This window comes from Aotus nancymaae, unplaced genomic scaffold (genome assembly GCF_030222135.1).
Source record: "Aotus nancymaae isolate 86718 unplaced genomic scaffold, 86718_ANA_hifiasm-v0.15.2.pri h1tg000020l, whole genome shotgun sequence".
NCBI classification, from domain to species: Eukaryota; Metazoa; Chordata; class Mammalia; order Primates; family Aotidae; genus Aotus; species Aotus nancymaae.
The window spans coordinates 22654629-22676058 of record NW_026988432.1 but is presented as its reverse complement, the minus strand read 5'-3'; the positions used below and the strand labels follow the sequence as shown (position 1 = coordinate 22676058).

Here is a 21430-nt window from a genome sequence, read left to right as displayed (position 1 = left end):
GAACCAGCAAGACCATCAGTCATTGTGCAGGAATAAACAATAGTGTGAAACTTGTCAGCCTTTTGATCTTTCCTGCATCATTTTTTTAGCCCAGTTCTAGGAAAGTTTGCCAAATTTTTTTTTATAGTGTCATATTTGCCATACCAACAACCAACAATAGAATATTGAGACTATATGATTTTAGGACTCAAAAAAATCACATAATAATAAAAAGAGGAGCTAAGCCAAATACAGAGTGTGTTTGTGTGTGTGTGTGTGCGCGCGCGCGTGTGTGTAGAGAGAGACAGAGGAAAGTAGTCATATAAAAATTAAGAAAATTCATTTTTGAAAGGAACTTAGAAGTGAACTATCTCATACCTAACTTAATATGTCAAACAGCCTATTAGAGACGCTAAATACAGATTTTCCAGTTAAATACCACAAAGTGTTCAGCACCCTTTACTTATAGAAAAGAGGCAGTATGGGCCACAGAGGAACTGATATGTGTTAGCCTGGATTTTTCACTCTGGATTAGACTTTGACTAGGAGGCAGCACCAGTATTGCCCCAGATAGGTTTATGTACAAACAGCAGAGAACAATCTGGCTGCCAGTCAGGAAAATATGATAGGTCATGTAGTTGGTAAGTAGTAATAGTCTCATTCTACAAGCGGGAAGTCATCTCCCATGCCATGGTCCTGTATCTCCTCACCTCATGTCTAATTTCCCTCCATGCTATAAGGTTAAATGCAAATGTTTCTTCTGCAGTCTTCTTGGATCCCTGTAGTCCAAGAAGATATTGTTCTGTTTGAATTGAAAACACAACAAGGATATGACTCATTTATCAATTAATCATTCTATCTTGCAAAATTACATTGTATTTTCTCACATCCTTATTTCACTTTTAAGTAAATTCATATCTTGTCAGAAGCTAGACTAGAACTTCCATTTTTAAAATTTTCATCTTTGGGCCTAACACTATATATTGAAGATATTTGACTAGATTTGCTCGTGACTTAGCATTTCTTGAGACTGTCAGGCATGCACACACACACACACATTTGCAAAACAAAAAAAACAAAAACAAAACAACTAACTTTAAGCAATATGCAGATGTGTCTTATAGACTCTGTTCTTTTCATTTCTTCAGGGAGCCATGGAATCCAGTGGCTTCAAGTTCACACCCTCACCCCAAAAACTCTGCTCAAAAAATTAAGGCTTTTGCCTAGGGAAGAATTTAGCTTTAGTTACTAATATCTTAGAATAAATTTAAGCACTGTCTCTTTTCGGAGAATTACAAGTTTCATCCAATTCGACTAGTGAAATTACAAACATTATCACCCTCCAAAATAGTTTTACATGAGCAAGTTTGGGGAAGAGAGAAAAAGGTAGAGTAGTGGCGATAATAGACATTAACTATGGGGGGAAATTATACTGCTTCGGCAGGAAACTCCTCTAGCTACCCATTGGTGTTGACTAAGAGCAGCAACTACGACCCCTTCCTGACACCTTACACTAAAATTGACTCCAGATGGATTAAAGACTTAAACATAAGACCTAACATCATAAAATCACTAGAAGGAAACCTAGGCAAAACCATTCAGGACATAGGCGTAGGCAAGGACTTCATGACCAAAACACCAAAAGCATTGGCAACAAAAACCAAAATAGACAAATGGGACCTAATCAAACTCCACAGCTTCTGCACAGCAAAAGAAACAGTCAATAGAGTGAATCGGCAACCAACAGAATGGGAAAAAATTTTTGCAGCCTACCCATCTGACAAAGGGCTGATATCCAGAATTTACAACGAGCTAAAAAAGATTTACAAGAAAAAAACAAACAAGCCCATTCAAAAGTGGGCGAAGGATATGAACAGATACTTTACAAAAGAAGACATACATGAGGCCAACAAGCATATGAAAAAATGCTCATCATCACTGGCCATTAGAGAAATGCAAATCAAAACTACATTGAGATACCATCTCACACCAGTTAGAATGGCGATCATTAAAAAATCTGGAGACAACAGATGCTGGAGAGGATGTGGAGAAATAGGAACACTTTTACACTGTTGGTGGGAGTGTAAATTAGTTCAACCATTGTGGAAAACAGTGTGGCAATTCCTCAAGGAACTAGAAATAGAAATTCCATTTGACCCAGCAATCCCATTACTGGGCATATATCCAAAGGATTATAAATCGTTCTACTATAAGGACACATGCACACGAATGTTCATAGCAGCACAGTTTACAATAGCAAAGACCTGGAACCAACCCAAATGCCCATCGATGATAGACTGGACAGGAAAAATGTGGCACATATACACCATGGAATATTATGCAGCCATTAAAAACGAGGAGTTCGCGTCCTTTGTAGGGACATGGATGAACCTAGAAACCATAATTCTCAGCAAACTGACACAAGAACACAAAATCAAACACCACATGTTCTCACTCATAGGTGGGTGTTGAACAAGGAGAACACATGGACACAGGGAGGGGAGCACTATACACGGGGGTCTGTTGTGGGGGAGTGGGGGGACAGCGGGGGGGTGGGGAGTTGGGGAGGGATAGCATGGGGAGTAATGCCAGATGTGGGTGAAGGGGAGGAAGGCAGCAAGTCACACTGCCACGTATGCACCTATGCAACAACCTTGCATGTTTTTCACATGTACCCCAAAACCTAAAATGCAATTAAAAAAAAAAAAAAAAAGAGCAGCACCCTATTCAACAACACAGTCCTGGTAAAATATTTAGAACTGGCTAGGCATGATGACTCATGTCTGTAATCCCAGCACTTTGGGAAGCCAAGGAGGGTGGATTGCCTGAGTCCAGGTGTTTGAAACCAGCCTGGGCAACATAGTGAAACCCCATTTGTACCAAACACACACACACACACACACACACACACACACGCACACGGAGGCATGTGTCTGTAGTCCCAGCTGCCAGGAAGGCTGAGTTGGGAAGATCATCTGAGCCGGGGAAGGTTGATGCTACAGTGAGCCCTGATAATGCTACTGTGCTTTAGCTTGGATGACAGAGTAAGACTCTGTCTCAAAAAACTTTTTTTTTTTCTTTTGGAGAAACCAAGAAACTCAGAACCAGTCCATTCTAGGCAGTCACACAATATAGACATTTTCCAAGAATTTCATGGCAATAGTTGAGACATGTGTATCATTTTATTAAGAAAGACTAGTCTTGATGGGTGCTATGGATCTCTTCCTAAGAAATGATTATGTTTTATCTAGATCTTTTTTATTTTTAAAGAGAATATCCATGGTCAGCAAAAATCCATCCAGAGAGTTCTACTAGTGAAGAAAATGTGTTATATGGCAGGAAAGCTTTAGAGCAAAAGTATGAATTGGCAACTTTCAAAACATCCGACCTCAGAAAGCATTAATTCATGAAAGAAACATACATTCATAATAAAGTATGATATAAAAAATTGCAAATATTCCAAATGATATAATGATCCTGAATTATTTGATGAGTACTTCATTCTATTCTTCATCATTATTTACCCAAAGACATAAATCTTTTTGGTTTTGATTGGTGACTAAAGTAACAATATAAAAATTGATTTAATTTTTTTACATGAACTTGTACAATTTTTTTACACGTAAAATGTTATTAGAATTATATTTCCTGTATTAGTCCATTTTCATACTGCTGTAAAGAACTGCCCAAGACTAGGTAATTTATAAAGGAAAGAGGTTTAATTAAAAAACAGTTCAGCATGGCGAGGGAGGCCTGAGGAAAGTTACAATCATGGTGGAAGGCAAAGGGAAAGTAAGGCCCCTTCTTCACAAAGCAGCAGGAGAAAGGGAGATAGCAAAGGGGGAAGGGCCCCTTATAAAACTATCAAATCTTGTGAGAACTCACTGACTATCATGAGAACAGCTTGGGGAAACCACCCCCATGATTCAGTTACCTCCACCTGGTCTGCCCCTTGACGTGTGGAGATTATGGGAATTACAATTCAAGATGAGATTTGGGTGAGGACACAAAGCCTAACCGTATCATATCCATAGAATAGGCTGTTGTTGACATTTAATTTTAATTACCCCAGAATGCTTAAAGAACACAGCGTTTTCTGGATCATCAGAGGTGGAGAAGTATTCCTCCTTCTCACATAATAATGAGATAAACCTTTGCATTCTAGAAAATCTTCATAGGCCTTCCTTTACATATATGACAAGCCCATTTCTATTACTATAACCCACGATTCAGGAAGTTGTACCAAACAGTAAATTATTTTGCTCAACTCAAGAGTGGATATTTCACCAAGTAGGTAATTGTGTCATTCAAATACATGTCCTAGTATTCTTGGTGTTACCAGTACAGGTTTAAGGGTTTTCATTCCAGTTGTTAAATTTTTTAAATTAAAAAGGAATGATTTGTGTACAAATTATATAGAAGGCTCATCCTGCATGTTTAGATGCAAAATAGATCCTTCTGCTTTTTTCTTCCATTATCTGTCTATAAGTGCTGTCTTTCTCTAGGATATCTGCATCATCTTGGACTGGGTTTTCTGTCCCCTGTGACTCTCTCATCTTCCTAATACCATCCTCTTAATCCCAAATGCGCTGATTTTAAAACACAAGTCTATGACTTTTTACTTTAAGTTCTACTATTGCTATGTGATATGGTTTGACTGTGTCCCTACCCAAATCTTACCTTGAATTATAGTTCCGATAATCCCCTTGTGTTGGGGGAAGGACACAGTGGGAGGTAATTTAATCACAAGGGCAGTTATCCTCATGTTGCTCATGCTGTTCTCATGATAGTGAGTGAGTTCTCACAAGATCTAATGATTTTACAAGGGGCTTCACGTTTTGCTCAGCTCTCATTCTCTCTCCTGCCACCTGTTAAGAGATTCCTTCTGCCATGTTTGTAAGTTTCTTGAGGCCTCCCTAGCCATGTGGAACTGTGGAACTGTAAATCAAATGTCTTTCCTTTATAAACTACCCAGTCTCAGGCAGTTCTTTACAGCAGCATGAGAACAGACAATACACTGTGGCAGTTGGTATTTTGCATATTTTTCCATATTAGGTGATGTGATGTAAAAAGATTTGTACCCAGTGAAATACTAGATGCGCCTTCACCCCTAAAGCTGGTTTGATCAAGTTAATTTTGAATATGGCAGAATAGAGGTATTTGACTTTTTAACCCTGAAAATTAAATTTGTGTTTCATTTTGATATAAGGCAAAGGAAAATCAACTTTAATCATAACACTTTTTTTCCCTCTCCTATACAGATCGACCAAGACCATCACTATGACCGATGGAGACTATGATTATCTGATCAAACTCCTGGCCCTTGGAGATTCAGGGGTGGGGAAGACAACATTTCTTTACAGATACACAGACAATAAATTCAATCCCAAATTCATCACTACAGTAGGAATAGACTTTCGGGAAAAACGTGTGGTGAGTTTTTAATCGTACTTGTCACTCATCCCCCTATATAAAATAAGAATCCAGAAGCTATGCTGATTGCATTTGAGTTTGTCTTTTGTCACATGAAATTCATAACCTGTCACTTTATTTTAGAATATTATTTACTACTTTTCAGCTATAAATAACAACTTTCTTAAAAAAAAATTAAGTGGCACTCTCTCATCTCCCAAATTACACAAGGCAACCCAAGTCAATATTTTAGAGATTTGTATGCGTGTTTTCCATGAATTCTTAAGAAATCTTTCCAAACTTGAATTATTAGAATCTAAAAGCATTAACTCTGATCTGAGTTAAATTCCTCAATAAGAGCAAGTGATCATTTCCCCACTCTTAAGAAAGAAGTTAAAAGTATGATTGGCAAATATCTGGAACATGAGCTTTGTAAGTTCTTGCTGCATTTTTATTTATGTGTAGACTCAGCCATCAATCACTGGCTTCTTATGAACAGAATGTGAGACCAATCATGCTATTTTCCAAGATAAGGGAGTTTAAGTGAGAATCACAACCACTTCCTTCTCCTATGCTAGACACTATTGACAGGAATAAGGATATTGTGACATGTGAGATGTGTAGCATAGGCACAGAAGCTCAGCCAGATTTACTGCCACCCTGGGTATTCTTGATTGCCAAATGACTGTGGCTTCCAGTTGATGTCACAAATCTACTCATTCCTTGAGAACTGGGGAAGAAAACAAAAGAATGGGAGTTGGAAGCCATTGCCTGGCAAATTGAATCATGGTTTCTTATAATGTACTGGACCTTATCTGAAAGTCAGTACATGGTCCTGTAGGCTTAGCAAACTCCCTAATAACCCATTCAGGGTTTTCCTGCCTTCCATCCTTTCCTTTATCTGGGTATATGTCCTTGCAAAATTTTCCCTTTAAAACATATTCACTAAACTATACTTGAGGAAACTGAGTAAATATTAAATGTTTTAGGCTTTGCTTCAACAATAAAAAGGCTAGAATTTTTTTAAAAAAATTAAACTTACCTAAAAAGAGCCTTTAACTAAATGACTAGTGAAGAAAGGCTTGAAATGTCCTGTGTCAACTTACTGAGAAATTCTGTGCATTTCAAAAGTCTGTTTTTCAGTAAAGGATATTTGTGTATTTATAAAACACTTTACTGTTTTAAAAATGCTTTAACATCTGTGATTTCACTGAAGTTTGCTGTTTGAAGTAACTCTATAAAGTAGGAAGAGGTCAGATCTCTATTTAGAGATAAGAAAATAAGCCTCAAAGAGGTTAAATGAAGAGTTTGTATTTGAACCTAGAACTTGGGTCCTAAATCTGATGTTTGCTTCCTCATGAGAAAATGACAGAAGGCGTCTAATTTAAGTTTGCAATATGCCTAAACTGTGTTGAAAATCATACTTGCACTTGACATTTAAAAGTGAGAGTACATGTGATAATTCTGGAAAAAATAGAGCAAATATTTATTCTGCACTATGAACTTTGATTATAGTAATTGAGAAAAAACATGCTGAGTGAACCCAGAGAATTTGAGTGCTGACAAAATCCAAAGCAACCTCAACTAATGAACATTATGTATTTCAGGTTTATAATACACAGGGACCAAATGGATCTTCAGGGAAAGCATTTAAAGTGCATCTTCAGCTTTGGGACACTGCAGGACAAGAGCGGTAATAGTAAATTGCTTTATTTGTAGCTACACATAGCTTAGAAAAACTTACTTTAAAATGAATGCTATATGCAAACTTGAAAAACAAATAATGTGCAACTCTTCTCCTGGTTTCAAATTAGACATTAGTATCCAGAAATAAAAATAAATGACTTGTAATTAATTAACCACAGTAGCACTGTGCAGTTGGCACAAATTTCAAAAATCAGACTTTCGAACATTTCTCTGAAGATTCTTGTTATGCATTGTCTTTGCACTTTTTAGAAGAAAAAAAGGGGTTCTCCATAATTTAATTGAATGAAGATGGGAAATAAACACTGTTATAAGTGCTACTTGAAGAGGGAGTTGAAGAAAGAATGTTAAGCTCTTTCTTGTCTCTCTCTGTTATTTCAGCACAGCTTCTTTGTCCCATGCCATGTGACTGGCTTTGTCCTTTCAGACTTTGATTGTAAACAATTACCCTCCAGCTAGAATATTTTACTCTCTTCCCACTTTTTCTGATCCTCTCCTTGTACCAGGCCCAGCTCATATTTCATCTCCTCTATGAAGCCTGTCTGAACACCCCAGCTGAAACAAACTCCCACTTTTCCTCTGAACTGCAAACACCAGTTATTTCACCATTAAGGTCTAAAGTAATTATATGCCACCTTGTCATAAGATTAATATTCTATTTGTATCTTTAACTGTTGTTCACTGATTTACTTGGGGCCTTCTCACTCCAATAAAACGGTCAGCTTTACAGGTGTGGAGATCTTGCCTGGCTTTTGAGCATTGTCTCTGGTACAGTGTCCAAGATAATACTCGGTAGATAGTGGTGCTAATTTCTAAGAACTGGAGGTACTATGCCATTGTTAGGTGAAAAAATATTTTTGGGGGAACCAAAATTTCAAAGTGCAAAAGACCTCAAGCTAATGAAGCTTTTCAATATTAGATTAAATTAAAAGTGGCAAAAACTTGGCAGAGAGGATATTTAGAAGGCACATACCTCCAAATTCTGCATCGTATGTCTTATAATGCTTATGCTTGTAAACACTTACATCTTTGAAATGCATCCAAAGTGTTCTCGCTTTCAGTGAGTGTAAACGCCAGGAGAGGTGCTGGGCCCTCTCTGTTAGCTTTTTGACTGTGAATTCCATTTACACACACCCTTCAACACTGCTGGTTCCTCTGAAGCCATTCCTCACAAGAATCTCTGTTCATATGTCAGTTTTGTTGTCACAAAGATGTATGTTTTATAGAGCACTTTAATTCATTTTTGAGGAAGTAATATGAGAAAATGTGGTTCCCATATGTCCTCACACATGATATGTCAGCCTTGCATGATGGCAGCCTTCTCTGTCTGTCCCCTGAAGGCAGCTGCTCTATGGGGGAAATGGGGAAGACTCAGGGCAGTCTTCGTAACACTTGGGTTATTCATCCCTTGAGAATTTTGCGTTCTGTGTGTATATATAAGGTGTAGCTAAGCAACAAGATAAGCAACGCCTCACACCTCAGCCCTATGCCTAAGGACATCTGGCAGTGCAATCCATGGAAGATAATGGATATTGATAGAAGTTACATCATGGGAAGGAAGAGAAAACACATGGCCCTTAAGGAAACCTAAAGGATGTAGGGCACAGCCTTCATTCCCAGTGACTGGGAAGAGTGATAATTGACTTTGGGGTCTGTTTCTTCTGTGATCCTAGTATCCTCGAGCAAACGGGGCATGCTGCTCAATGCACTAGAAGCCAATACTATGGCACTGGATTTTGAGAAAAGGAAAGTTTTTATTGCAAATCGACTCACAGGGAGACAGAAGTGTCAAGCTCAAATCTGTCTTTTTGTTCTGGCTTTTGAAGCAGTATTTTTTTGGAAAAGGTTTGGGTGTTGGGTGGGTTCTGAGATTAACAGGTGATTGGTGGAAGGAAAGGGGAGGGCTGGAAAGTCCTTGGGCATGCTCACTTATGTCTGCATGCTATCTCAGGGGTCACATGTGGAAATTCAAGGGGAGTTAGTGGGAAACACGTGGTAAAAATTCAGGCTGTGACATTAGCAAGCTCATTCTGTACAGATTCCAGTTGGCCATATCAGTTTCAATAGATTTCAGCCAGCTCTCTTATCTCGTAAGCAGAGGGAGTTTCACTGTTTCAGCAAGTTATTTCCTTCTTTATCTGCCATCCTGCAAACTCAATTTCTGTTCGTCATTGGTTTCTTTAACTCTTTGGAACATGGTTCTACTGGTTTTCTCCACCCGGCTGACTCAACAGACAGAATGAGATGGGTAGGGAAGGCTGGAAATGAATTACTTGTCTCCCCAGGGGTAGGGGGAGTAGAGGATATCAAAGATACTAGACAGAAATGACCAGGATATCTGTTACTGCTCTGGAACAAGTGTGTTCTATCCATGCTGCTGTGGAGGAGAAAGTGTTTGCCCCAATCAGATCACTGTGGCAAGCATGTTTGTGAGTAACTTTGTCATACACTCTGGGCAATGACAGGGAATAACACACAGTCTTGTCCTCAAATGAGACATACACACTTAAAGAGAGAACAAAGAGCAGTTTTCCTGGCATGACACAATTATGGTTGAGTAGGAGACAATTTTGTGGGTACAGCTAGTTTCCAAAGAGGGAGAACTATTCAATAAAACACTGTAATCTCTGTGGGCTTCCAAGGAATGGTAGAAACAAATCCACAAGAAGAAATTGAATAATTTTTTTTGGTATTTCTGCTCTACATTTTTAGATCATGATAATGCCCTACAAACAAATCCTACTTTGGAAATAAATAGCAGTGAAAATATCTCTTCTCCCATCTTTTGGTATGAAAAGTAGCATTCTCTGTTGCAGTCAATTAAAATACTTAATAATTGTATATCTTTTACTATTTCTTTCTTTCTCTTGCACAGTTTAATTTCTCAGATATTTAGTGAGCAAATACCATGTTCTGAGCCATCAAAATACGACAGATAGCAAGTTAGCAACACAGCTCCCTTCCCCTTGGAGCTTACAGTCTAGGATAGAATTTGGATGAAAAAACGGTTGCAATGGAGCCTTAGAATAGTAACATGAAAACAAAGGCATAGGCTGGCCCACCAGGAGGAGCCATAGTCCACATGCAGTGTTGGGAAGGTCCCTTGGAGAAGTGGTATTTCCTCTGATACCATTACGAATGTACTCATGCACAATGTATGAGTGAGTGCTGTCCTGGATAAAGGAAGGGGCAGGAAGTAAAGGAAGCACAAAGACAAGGTAACCCACAGAAAGACCAGCATGTGTGAAAGCCCAGGAGAGCAGAGTGAACTTTCTAAGAACTAAAAGAAGATCAGCATGTCTGTGGGTAGTCAAAGAGATGAAGCTAGATAGATGAACAAAGGTCACTTCCCGCAGAGCCTTGACAGCTTTTTAAGGAGTTTGTGCATTGGCTTACGAGTGATGTATAATCATTAAAATATCTTTCATGGAGCATTGATATAATCTGTGGGAAGAAATGGAGTGGTGATAGGAGTGAGGTCCCAAAAAAACTGGATACAGGAAGCCTAATGAGAAAGCTGTTGAAGTTGTCCAGGTGAGAGAGAATGAGTTTGGAAGTAGAGCAGGGGCAGAGTAAGAAATGAGAGGTCAAAAGACGTGTTAACTGTAGACAGCAAGTGAAGGAGGAAGGGGTCATGGCAACCAGGATGGTGATATCATAGACAGAAAATAAATCAAGAAGAGTGGCCAGTTTGGTTTTGGACGTGTGAAGTTGGATGTACCTGAGTTTCCTCCAGGTGGAAGTATCCAACAAGTAATTAGGCACCCAGTGTGAAAGGCGAGGAAGCGCTAGATTTCTAATTTTGGGCTTCTCAATTTACAGGCTACAACTGAGCCAGTGAAGTGGATAAGATTATCCAGTGAATGTGTATAGAGGGAGAGGGGTCAAGAAAAGAACTCTGAGGAAACCAACATAAAGGATCTAAAAATAGGCTAAAATAGACCAAAAATTAGAAGAACATTTAGGATAGGAAGCGATATCGCTACTTCAAAGCTATGTGCCTTTCTAAAAACCCACTGCCAAATTCAAAACCTTCTCTGGTCCCTATATGTGGTCTCTGGTTTTGCCCATTGCTCATATTGAAGTGAATCTCAGCACATCTTTAACTTCATTGAAGATGGTTGGTAGTGTCTGGGGTCGGGGGTTGGGGCATGGAAAGCTGACCAGGGAGGGAAAAACTTTGCATTGCACACGAAAGAGCAAATTTCTCCAAAATCGTGATTAATAATGAGAGTTCTTTCTTTCTTTCCCCAATGACTATGTCTTTTCTGTCCTGACCCTCACTCAGTCCCCCAATCATCTTCCTTTTCCTTGTGAATCCTAGATGCCAACCTGAAGCTCAGTTTTACCCCAAAACAGTGCTTTTTAAAAAGAGTTTTGTCATCAATATTTTTCCCTACAAAAAATTCCATTTCCTGTAGCTAACAAGTTGTGGTTTTCTTCATATCATCACAGGCATTCATTTTCAGGCTACTGTGTGCCAAGCTTTCTTCTGGGCAGAGACAAGAAAGATGGAAAGTATAAATTAAAGTGCCCACTCTAAAGTGCTTTACATTTTAATTGTAGACCACGAAATGCCCACGAGCCAAAAAAAAATAAAAAAGATTCCAAAAAGCTGTGTAAGCAAATCCATGATTGAATGTTACAAACTGTGTGTACAAAGCGCTGTGAGATCAGAAAACCAGGAAGTGGTTAAAAAAAAAAAAAACTATGACCAAATCTTCTCCCTTGGTTCTTCAACAGTCTCTCTGCCCACATTCCTATTTCCCTAGGATATTCCATAAGGGCCAGCCGTGGAGAATTCATACCTGAAAGGGAAACTGTTGTTTGTGTTGTTGTCAAAAGTATGTGCACTAACTTTCAGAACTTCCCACTATGTTTCCTCGGCAGGTTCCGGAGTCTCACCACTGCATTTTTCAGAGACGCCATGGGCTTCTTATTAATGTTTGACCTCACCAGTCAACAGAGCTTCTTAAATGTCAGAAACTGGATGAGTAAGTGGGACTGAGTAATGTGGATTGGCCGCGTTGGGACCCAACTGCCCTGGGTACTTGTTGGTCTCACAAGATGCAACCAGACTGGGTACCACAGATTAACTTTCAAAGTCATGAGTTGAGTGTTGCCTGTGTCACCTTCAAAGTGGTGGCCTTTATGTGTACCACCAAAGGCAGCTTGGAATTGTATTTTCCTTTGATATTTTTAGAGGAAGCCTACCTTGCTTTATCACCACCTGTATCTATGATCTTTATTATTGTCACTGAAAGACCATTAATTCCACTTTTCCAGTAAATCTGGAAGGACTTCTTAAAACTAAGTGAGCTACTACATTTGACCTGGAGAGATCACAGGGAAAACCAGCAGTGTTTTCTGAGAAGGGACACTGACACCTAAGGCATGTTAAGCGCTGATGGGTTAATTAGGTGTGAAACCAGAACAGACCAGTTGCGTGATGATAAGGTGAGGCACAGTGTGTCAGTTAGTCAGCTCCCTTGGGCATTTTATTTTTCAAAAAAGGTTCAAATGTAAGGAAACCATGTAAAGATGAATCTCCAGCCTTTGATATAATAAAAACTTAGTTATAATAAAAATTGAAACTTTGATATAATAAAAATTGAAGTGTTCCCTAATCAATTACTAAAGTCATATTGACATGCATCACCACAGGAGAGAAGTATTAGAATTTTCCTTTATGTTTTACTTGATGTAGCAATAAAGGGCATATTTCATTTGTATTTTTTATTACAAGTAAGAATTTTGATCTTAGCAGGATACACTAATAGCAGGACAGACGAGTCTTCCTATGAGGCTGCTCTTGTCATTTCCAGATTTGTCTGGGCCATCTGTAGTTAGAGAGGTACTTTTTAAAAACTAGACCTTGTTATTTTCCTGCTCAAAGTCCTTCTGTAACTTTCCATCTTACCCAGAATAAAATCCAGAGTCCCTCACTTACCTGCAAGGTCACTGTGATATCTGGGCTTCCTCTCTAATTCCTGTTACTCAGGCCCAGCTCACTAGCCTTCAGCCCAACTGGCTCCCATGCTATTCCCAATATGAAAACTTGCCATTCAATCCCTTTGTTTTCTCTTCTCCCATTTATAGCCTTGTGCTAGTTTCTTCATTCCCTTCAAGTTCTGGCCACATCTTATTTATCTCTGGACTGACAACCCCATCTAAAATAGTACTCATCACTCTGTATCCCCTCAACACACTTTATAGGTCATGGCCGTCACCTGATACTGTGTTACGTATTTTTTGGTTTACTTGTTGTATTCATTCTTTCAATGCTGTAGAGAAATACCTGAGACTGGGTCATTTATAAAGAAAAGAAGTTTGATTGGCTCACGGTTCTGCAGGCTGTATGGGAAGCATGTTGCTGGCTTCTGCTTGGGTTCTGGGAGGCCTCAGGAAACTTACAATCATGGTGGAAGGTGAAGGAGGAGAGGGCGCATCTGACATGGCAGAAGCAGCATGAGCAAAGGGGGATGTGCCACATACTTCTAAATAACCAGATCTCATGAGAACTCACTATCACAAGAACAGCACCAGAGGATGGTGCTAGACCATTCATGAGAAATCCTGCCCCAGGGTCCAATCGCCTCTCACTAGATCCCACTTCCAACAATGGGGATTACATTTCAATGTGAGGCACAGATCCAAACCATATCATTTCTACACCCACTTCAAGTTTTACCCAAGCCTTGTTTATCTGTTGACTGACCACCCCATCACCCAGAGTGATGAAATGATACTCATCACTCTGTATCCTCAACACGCTTTAGATTCATTCAGTCCCAGCCATCACCTGACATGATATGATGTATTTTTGGTTTACTTGTGTTTTTGACACTTTCTACCACTAGAATGTAAGCACTTATGAAAGTGCAGACTTTTCCATTTTTTTCAGTGTAAAATGCCATACCTGGATGAGTGCCTGGCACAGAGCAGGTGCTCAAAACAGATGTATTTCTTATCACTGCATATTGTGTAAAATTAATAATATATTTTGTATATAATTCATGATTATATATAATAATTATATAGAGCCACTCTCAGTGTGGTTTCAATATTGTTGTAACCAATGGGGAAACAAATCCTGACTTTTGTAATTGCTTCTCCAAATGAATGTTTATCTTAGGATCTGTCCTTTATTTCCACTTAATACTGTATTTCCTTACCCAAATTTTGGTGGTAGCATTAGATTCTGAAGACAAGGAGATAATAAGCTTATTAAATTCTTTCAGAGAATGGTTTGTTTATCCTTTTTCAAGGCAGATGAGAGTCTCCCTTGTTTTTAAACGTCTCCAGAAGGATATTTCTGGGATTTAAAATAATTAATTGTCATGACTAATAACACTTGAATTTTTTAACACCCAAGTAATTGGTATTACAGGGTAAGCCTTTGTCTTCTTCCTCTAGTCTCAACAAGGTAGCACACAACATGCTTTATGATAGACATTTAAGTAGCCTCTGTAACCTCAAAAACACAGCTTGACAGGTTTCTTACATTTTTTTCTTTTTTTTTTCTCACCCACACCTTCCTTCCCTGCCCTGCCTTCCCCTCCCCATCCCTCCCTTCCTCCCTTTCTCCCTGAGTTCCTTTCCTTCCTTCCCTCCTTTCCTTCCTCCCTCCATCCCTCCCTTCTTCCCTTTCTTCCTTCTTTCCTCCCTCCATTCCTCTTTCCCTCCCTCTCTCCATTATTCTTTCCCTCCCTCCCTTCCTCCCTTCTTCCTTCCTTCCTTTCTCCCTCCTATCTCTCTCTCTCTCTCTCCTTACCACCCCCCACACACACAGTATTTTTTGTAGAAAAGAGAAAAACAAATTACTTGTCTTAAAATTGTTTCTACATGAATTTGTAGTGATTCAAATATGTTCCACACTATAGATCATCACTAACTTCCTAAAGGATAAAGAAAATTTGTTCACTTAAAAATCGTGTTCTATTTATCTCCATCCATATTTGAGGAGCAAATGGTGTGAAGCAGTTATCGCCATTTCAGAGGACATTTCCCCAGATGTATTCCATATTTACTGAATACTTACTATGTGCTGACAACTTGATATACATTATTAGAAGAAATCCCCTTAAGCAAGAATAGCACATGGATTAAAGATCTTCCAGAGGAATACATGTGATGTTTTAATGAATTACTCAATAATAAAAGCACCTAACATTTACTAAATGTTGGGTATTGATACAGGTGCTTTATATATATTTTTAGTCCTTTCCATAATCTGCAATTTGTAAGGTGTTATCTCCATTTTACAGATGAGCACACTGTGACTGGGAAAAGGAAGTAACTTGGCTAATATAACTAGTAAGCAACAAAACTGGAGATGAACAATTAGATCAGGAATCTGGAATAAGAGCAATCATTTGACATCACTTATTTATCAATAACTTGCTGGTTCCATCTGCTTTCTTTTCAGGCCAACTGCAAGCAAATGCTTACTGTGAAAATCCAGATATAGTATTAATTGGCAACAAGGCAGATCTACCGGACCAGAGGGAAGTCAATGAACGGCAAGCTCGGGAACTGGCTGACAAATATGGGTAAGTCAGTTACATGGAGACAGCATGTGACTTTGCACACTTCTGTTCAACAAATGGAGCAGGGACATGGGAATGACATTAGAAGAAATCCTAGTAACCAAGAATGGCACGTGGATTAAAAAGATCTTTCAGAGAGATAGATGTGATGTATTAATGAATTACTTAATAATAACAGCACCTAACGTTTACTGTGTACCTACAATGTGCTGGTAACAGTTCCTAGACGCTAACTCATTTTGACCCCTCAAAATCATGTGTGGGAGATAACTAGAGTTATCCCATTTTATATATTAGAATTGAGTCACAGAGAGATTAAGAAACTGATGGAAGGCCACCCCACACAGTTAGTAAGAGGCAGAAATTCAACTCAATCCAGGCAGTCTGAGATCAAAGCTCATGCTCTTAAACACTCTATTCTTCTGCCTCTTAATCAATAAACGTAAAACTCTAAGAAATAATCCCTGACATGGTCTTGAAAATGTAGTCTTTATCCTAGCTGAGCTTGCATGGCAGCTTACAAAAAAAACAGTAACAACAGAAACAACACCCCATGTAATTGTAAATTGACTTCCGAGGCAGAATCCGTCATTATTTTTTAAATTTAAAGTAGTTTTATCATGTCTGCCAATTTTTTTTATGGAAGAATTCTCCCTGAGAGCTGTACAATTTACAAGTCTTCTTGAAACTTTTAATTCCAAATAAATATTGACTGTATTCACACGAATAGCCTTATTCAATGCATGCCTATTTTCTTTATCTCCTTTTTTTTTTTTTTTTTTTTTTTTTTTTTTTGAGACAGAGTCTTGCTCTTTCACCAGGCTGGAGTGCAGTGGCATGATCTCAGCCCACTGCAACCTCCATCTCCCGGATTCAAGCGATTCTCCTGCCTCAGTCTCCTGAGTAGCTAGGACTACAGGTGCATGCCACCACACCCGGATAATTTTTTGTATTTTAGTAGAGATGGGGTTTCACCATGGCCAGGATGGTCTCTATCTCCTGACCTCATGATCCACCCACCTCGGCCTCCCAAAGTGCTGGGATTACAGGCATGAGTCACTGCACCTGGCCAATGCATGCCTGTTTTCAAAAGCAGATTTCCAGATAATTGAGTGGAAGGGATGCAGTATTTTAATAGTAATGTTGATCAGTAGTTTTATTGATCATAGCGTATTTTTCTCCTCCTAATTTTTTTAAACAGTGATAATGCTTTGGCTTCAACTTCCTGACTACCTCTTGTATCAATTTCCTTGCCCATAAAACTGGTTATAACCATACTAAAGAGCAGCTCACCAATTTTTACTCACTGAAGGAAAAAACAAGGATGCTTTCCAACTTAGCCAGCGAAAACATAATTATTTCACAATCTCTCAGCCAGCCGTTTTTGCATGTATGATTCACTTGTACATCTTGCTGTATCTGTTCTGATTCCTTTCTCTCAAAAAACATTTGCCATCCTTTCTGTGATAGCATACCATATTTTGAAACAAGTGCAGCAACTGGACAGAATGTGGAGAAAGCTGTAGAAACCCTTTTGGACTTAATCATGAAACGAATGGACCAGTGTGTGGAGAAGACACAAATCCCCGATGCTGTCAATGGTGGAAGTTCTGGAAAGTTGGATGGGGAAAAGCCACCAGAGAAGAAATGTGCCTGCTAGACTCCACGTAGAAACTGATCGTCAAGAACCCCACCCAAATATGACCTTTAAAAACAATGACAAACCACGCAACTGTTGTTGAGTAAACTATACACAATGTCATGTCTTTCTTTTTTCTGCCAGAAAATCTACTTTAAGAAACCAGAATAGTCAACAGTGTTCAAAAGAATTGACTAGTTATCCCTGAGGCCCTTTCAGACAAGATGAAAGATTTCCCAATGTGGTTTCATTATCATGGATATTCAATTTATTTTTGTTATAGAGAAAATGAGTATATAAGACAATATAAAAGAACTATCAATGAGTTTTAAATCAGAACAAGTTACCTGTCACATCGAAGAAAAGGGTGGGCTACTAAAGGGAGAACACAGGAAGAAGAATTTCAAAAGATTGGATTTACTTATTGTATTGAATCAGATGGATAATTTTAGATTTGCGTTGGGGAAAATGTACTAGCTAAAAATGGATGCACAATGAAGAATTCTATTTGGCTCATTATGAATGACATTACTATGTACACTCAAAAAGCTGTACTAGAATGACTAAATTACTGATAAGTTTACAAATAGGTAAATGTCACACTTCTGCTAAAATGCAGGAGATAGTGTCATAATGCCATCTTTATATTCTTAATAGCACATCGACAAGAACAGGACTGTAAATGACAAAGTACAAGACAAATACCCTGGGAAAAAAATGAAAGTATGAGAGATTGGCATTTGTACAGCTGAAATTAATTGTATCTGTTAAAGATGTCTGGAAGGGTTACTTAGCCAAATTTCACTCAAGCCAATTAGGAGCTGACATTATCAGCTGGGATTAAGAGAACTCCAGAGGTTTCCATTTCAAACAAAATTTTAGAAATCAGTTTGGTGTTCAGCTTCTCATTTCATTTTTTCTTAGCACATGTCGATAAAATAGTCACAAGGAGAAATTAACAGTTATGGTTTATTAAATCTCTTTTAAAATGCAGTCAAGGAAAACTGGCCCTGAATTATTTTAGATGAAATATGCTGGTGATATGAAACAAAAAGTGACAATTATTGCAGGTTTCCTTTTAGTTTACAAAAGCACTAGAAACTCTAAATCACATTTCTTCCCTCCAAACCCCACCCATTCCTGGCTTTCAACCAATTGCAGAAATGCAGGTGTGTTATTTTGTTGATCAGTAACTTTGGAACAATGATGGATCAATTCTATGGTCACTCTGAATTTTCATGTCATTAATCACATAAAAAATGATAATACCTCATTCTACATTATAATATGATTTTATTTTGCCAAAGGCAAAACACCTATAGTTGAGCCGTATTTGGGGGGTTGGGTGAGGAAGGACCTATATCTTATCTCACCAAAAAAATTGGTCAGTATTTTTTAATGTAAAGCTGCCTTTTCTTTCTAAGAAATAATAACAAAGTTGTTTTTCATTGGCCTAGTCTATCCTTGTGCCTAATCTAACATTACATTAATTTTTGATCTTAGTTTCTGATAAATACAAGCCATTCCTATCAAATATTATTTATTTCAGTCAATTTTAAATTTTACCGATAACAGAGACAATGTATTTTCATTGTTTTTTTTATTATGAGCATATGATTTTTTGACAGACTGTTTCCTCATCCTATAATTTTTTTCCAATCACACCTATTTTTTTAATACTCTGTGCATATTTTCTTTGTTATACACATTGAAGACCCTAAAGCTCCCAATCTGTCATTTAACTTCCCTCTACCAACTTCTATCTAGTATTGAATCAGTTTCAGAAACACAGACAGATCCAAGGAAATGTCTCTTTATAATGTTCTTAGGATGGACTAGACATATAAATGTGCCATGAATCCAAATATGAATAATTTGGAAGCTTTTATGCTATTAGCCCCCACTGAAATTCTCAGCATTAACTGCCCAGCTCCTCTGATTTCTGCAGCATCATGGCAGGTCCTAAGATGGATCATGGTTGTGTATTCCCTCTCATGGTGTTTCCTCTGGGATGCTCTTTGTTATCTCAATGCCTGTGCCATGAAGATAGAAAACTAACGTTTAAGATGTTTTTTTCTGGAAGGAAAGTGAGCAGAAACAAGTGATATTGCCACTGCTGTGGCAAAATTTGGTGAACTTCTGTGGTCATTATTATCAATTTCTTCTTTGGATTTAAATCGTAATGTCCCCTGCATTTCCTTAATAGGGAATGTGAAGCCTTTATAAAACCCCGAAAGTATTCTATTTTGATATGTCTTTCTGTTTCTATTCATTTTCAATTACATGATTGATTTAGTTATGCTAAGATTCTGTCATTGTCAGTTATTTAATGAGTGTTTTTTTCAGGGTCTGTTTTAAGATCATTATTTGATAGCTGTAGCATGAAGCAGAGGCTAATGATGCCCATAATTACGGAACTGTTTCTGTAAAAATAATTATTGGATAATTTCAAGAGGAATGAAAAGTGACAAATTGATTTAAAATATTATTCTATTTATAAATAAATGCTTGATCTAAAAAAAATTTTCTCCATAAAGTTTGACATCTGACCCCATATTTTTTGTAATCATTATTAGAAATTCCTCCTCTCATTATTTCATGATTAATAGTTTTGTATAATTCATTTTACAATTTCAAATTGATCTGGTGCCATAAAGTGCACAGACTACTTTAAAGATTTTCATATGCCCTTTACCCCATAACAGCATGTATTTTTAGCCAACATATATCCTGTTTCTAAGTATCTCCCAATGCTTTAGTAAAGCATATTGTATTTAGGAGAAATGTTTTAAATGTACACGAAACTCCTTTCTGATATAGAAATCATTTCTGGAGTATTTACACTGGTTTGATGTTTACTTTGCTCTAACTCAGTGCCTCAGATACCTCTGTGACCAAATTTGTCCCCAACCACATATATAGCTAATTTCCTATAATGTTATATCATAGGAAGCCCTCACAGAGACACTAACACAGCTAAAGATCTTCTGATATTATCAGCAAGAGATGCAAAGACTTTATTCAAATCTGGAGAACATAACCACCTTCTCTTGCTCTCCTTGCTTACTTCTTATGGAGTTAGCATCACCTGAGACTCTTAGCTGTGATTAGGTACAAGCTTACCTTTTAGGGTAGAAAAAGAAAGATCCTTTGAAAAAATGTATCAAAAGTAGTCCAGAGAACAAATTTGTCTTGGTCTGATGATGACAAGAGGTCAAGGGTTGACAGAGAAACTACTAAATGCCAAGAGTTGAGCCTGTGGGTCTCTCCCTAAGAGTTTTAAAACTCTTGGCTGGGCACGGTGGCTCATGCCTGTAATGCCAGCACTTTGGGAGGCTGAGGTGGGTGGATCACTTGAGTTCAGGAGTTCGAGATCAGCCTGGCAAACATGGTGAAACTCTGTGTCTACTAAAAATACAAAAACTTAACCGGGTGTGGTGGTAGGTGCCTGTAATCCCAGCTACTTGGGAGACTGAGGCAGGAGAATTACTTGAACCCAGGAAGCAGAGGTTGCAGTGAGCTGAGATCTCACCACTGGACTCCAGCCTGGGTGACAGAATGAGACTGTCTCAAAACAAACAAACAAAATTCTTGCAAATTACCACTTTATCCAATTTGCTATCATTTTCATATTATCAGCTATCACCCTGCAAAATATTCAAAACAATTTCTAAAGTAAATATTTTATCTGTTATTTTTAACCAGATAAGTGTCTTTGTCATGCTTCTATAAATTGTTCTTTGCCAACCTGTACAGGCAAGAGTTTTAATCAGCCCTTTCTTGTCCCCTTTGTAAGAAAGAGAAGCTTGACACGACTACATTAAAAATAATTTAATAGTCACAATATGACATTCTTTAAGCTGTAAATTGAGTACACTGGGAATCAACAAATTTGATGAAGCCTGTATATCTCTTCACCAGTGGAGTGAGTGCAGCAGTTAGAAAAAGAAGCAATATTGTGCAATTGGTGCAGTGATTAGTTAAGCATAGTATATAACCTTGTGTTCATGAAACAGGTTGTTCATTGTTCTGCATCTCTCTTCACTTAAAAAAAAAGGCACATTATTCTTTCCTTATTATGTATTACACCAAACATTTGAGGGAAAAATCCTCATTCATAAAGGATTTTGGATCTATAACACTCAAC

General features: G+C 38.1%; 1 protein-coding gene across 4 annotated transcripts in view; it reads left to right on the top strand.

Annotated features, from left to right (window-relative positions):
- The window catches only part of RAB27B (RAB27B, member RAS oncogene family), a 183523-nt gene extending 162322 nt beyond the window's left edge, over positions 1-21201 (top strand). For all 4 annotated transcript variants that reach the window (XM_021673552.2, XM_012464269.2, XM_012464268.2 and 1 more), the window contains 5 exons: positions 5241-5412; positions 6999-7084; positions 11986-12089; positions 15524-15647; positions 17115-21201. In XM_021673552.2, the coding sequence (XP_021529227.1) occupies positions 5260-5412; positions 6999-7084; positions 11986-12089; positions 15524-15647; positions 17115-17304 (657 nt within the window). In that variant the 5' untranslated portion in view covers positions 5241-5259 and the 3' untranslated portion in view covers positions 17305-21201. The remainder of the gene's footprint in view (positions 1-5240; positions 5413-6998; positions 7085-11985; positions 12090-15523; positions 15648-17114) is intronic.
- Positions 21202-21430: the final 229 nt, after the last annotated feature.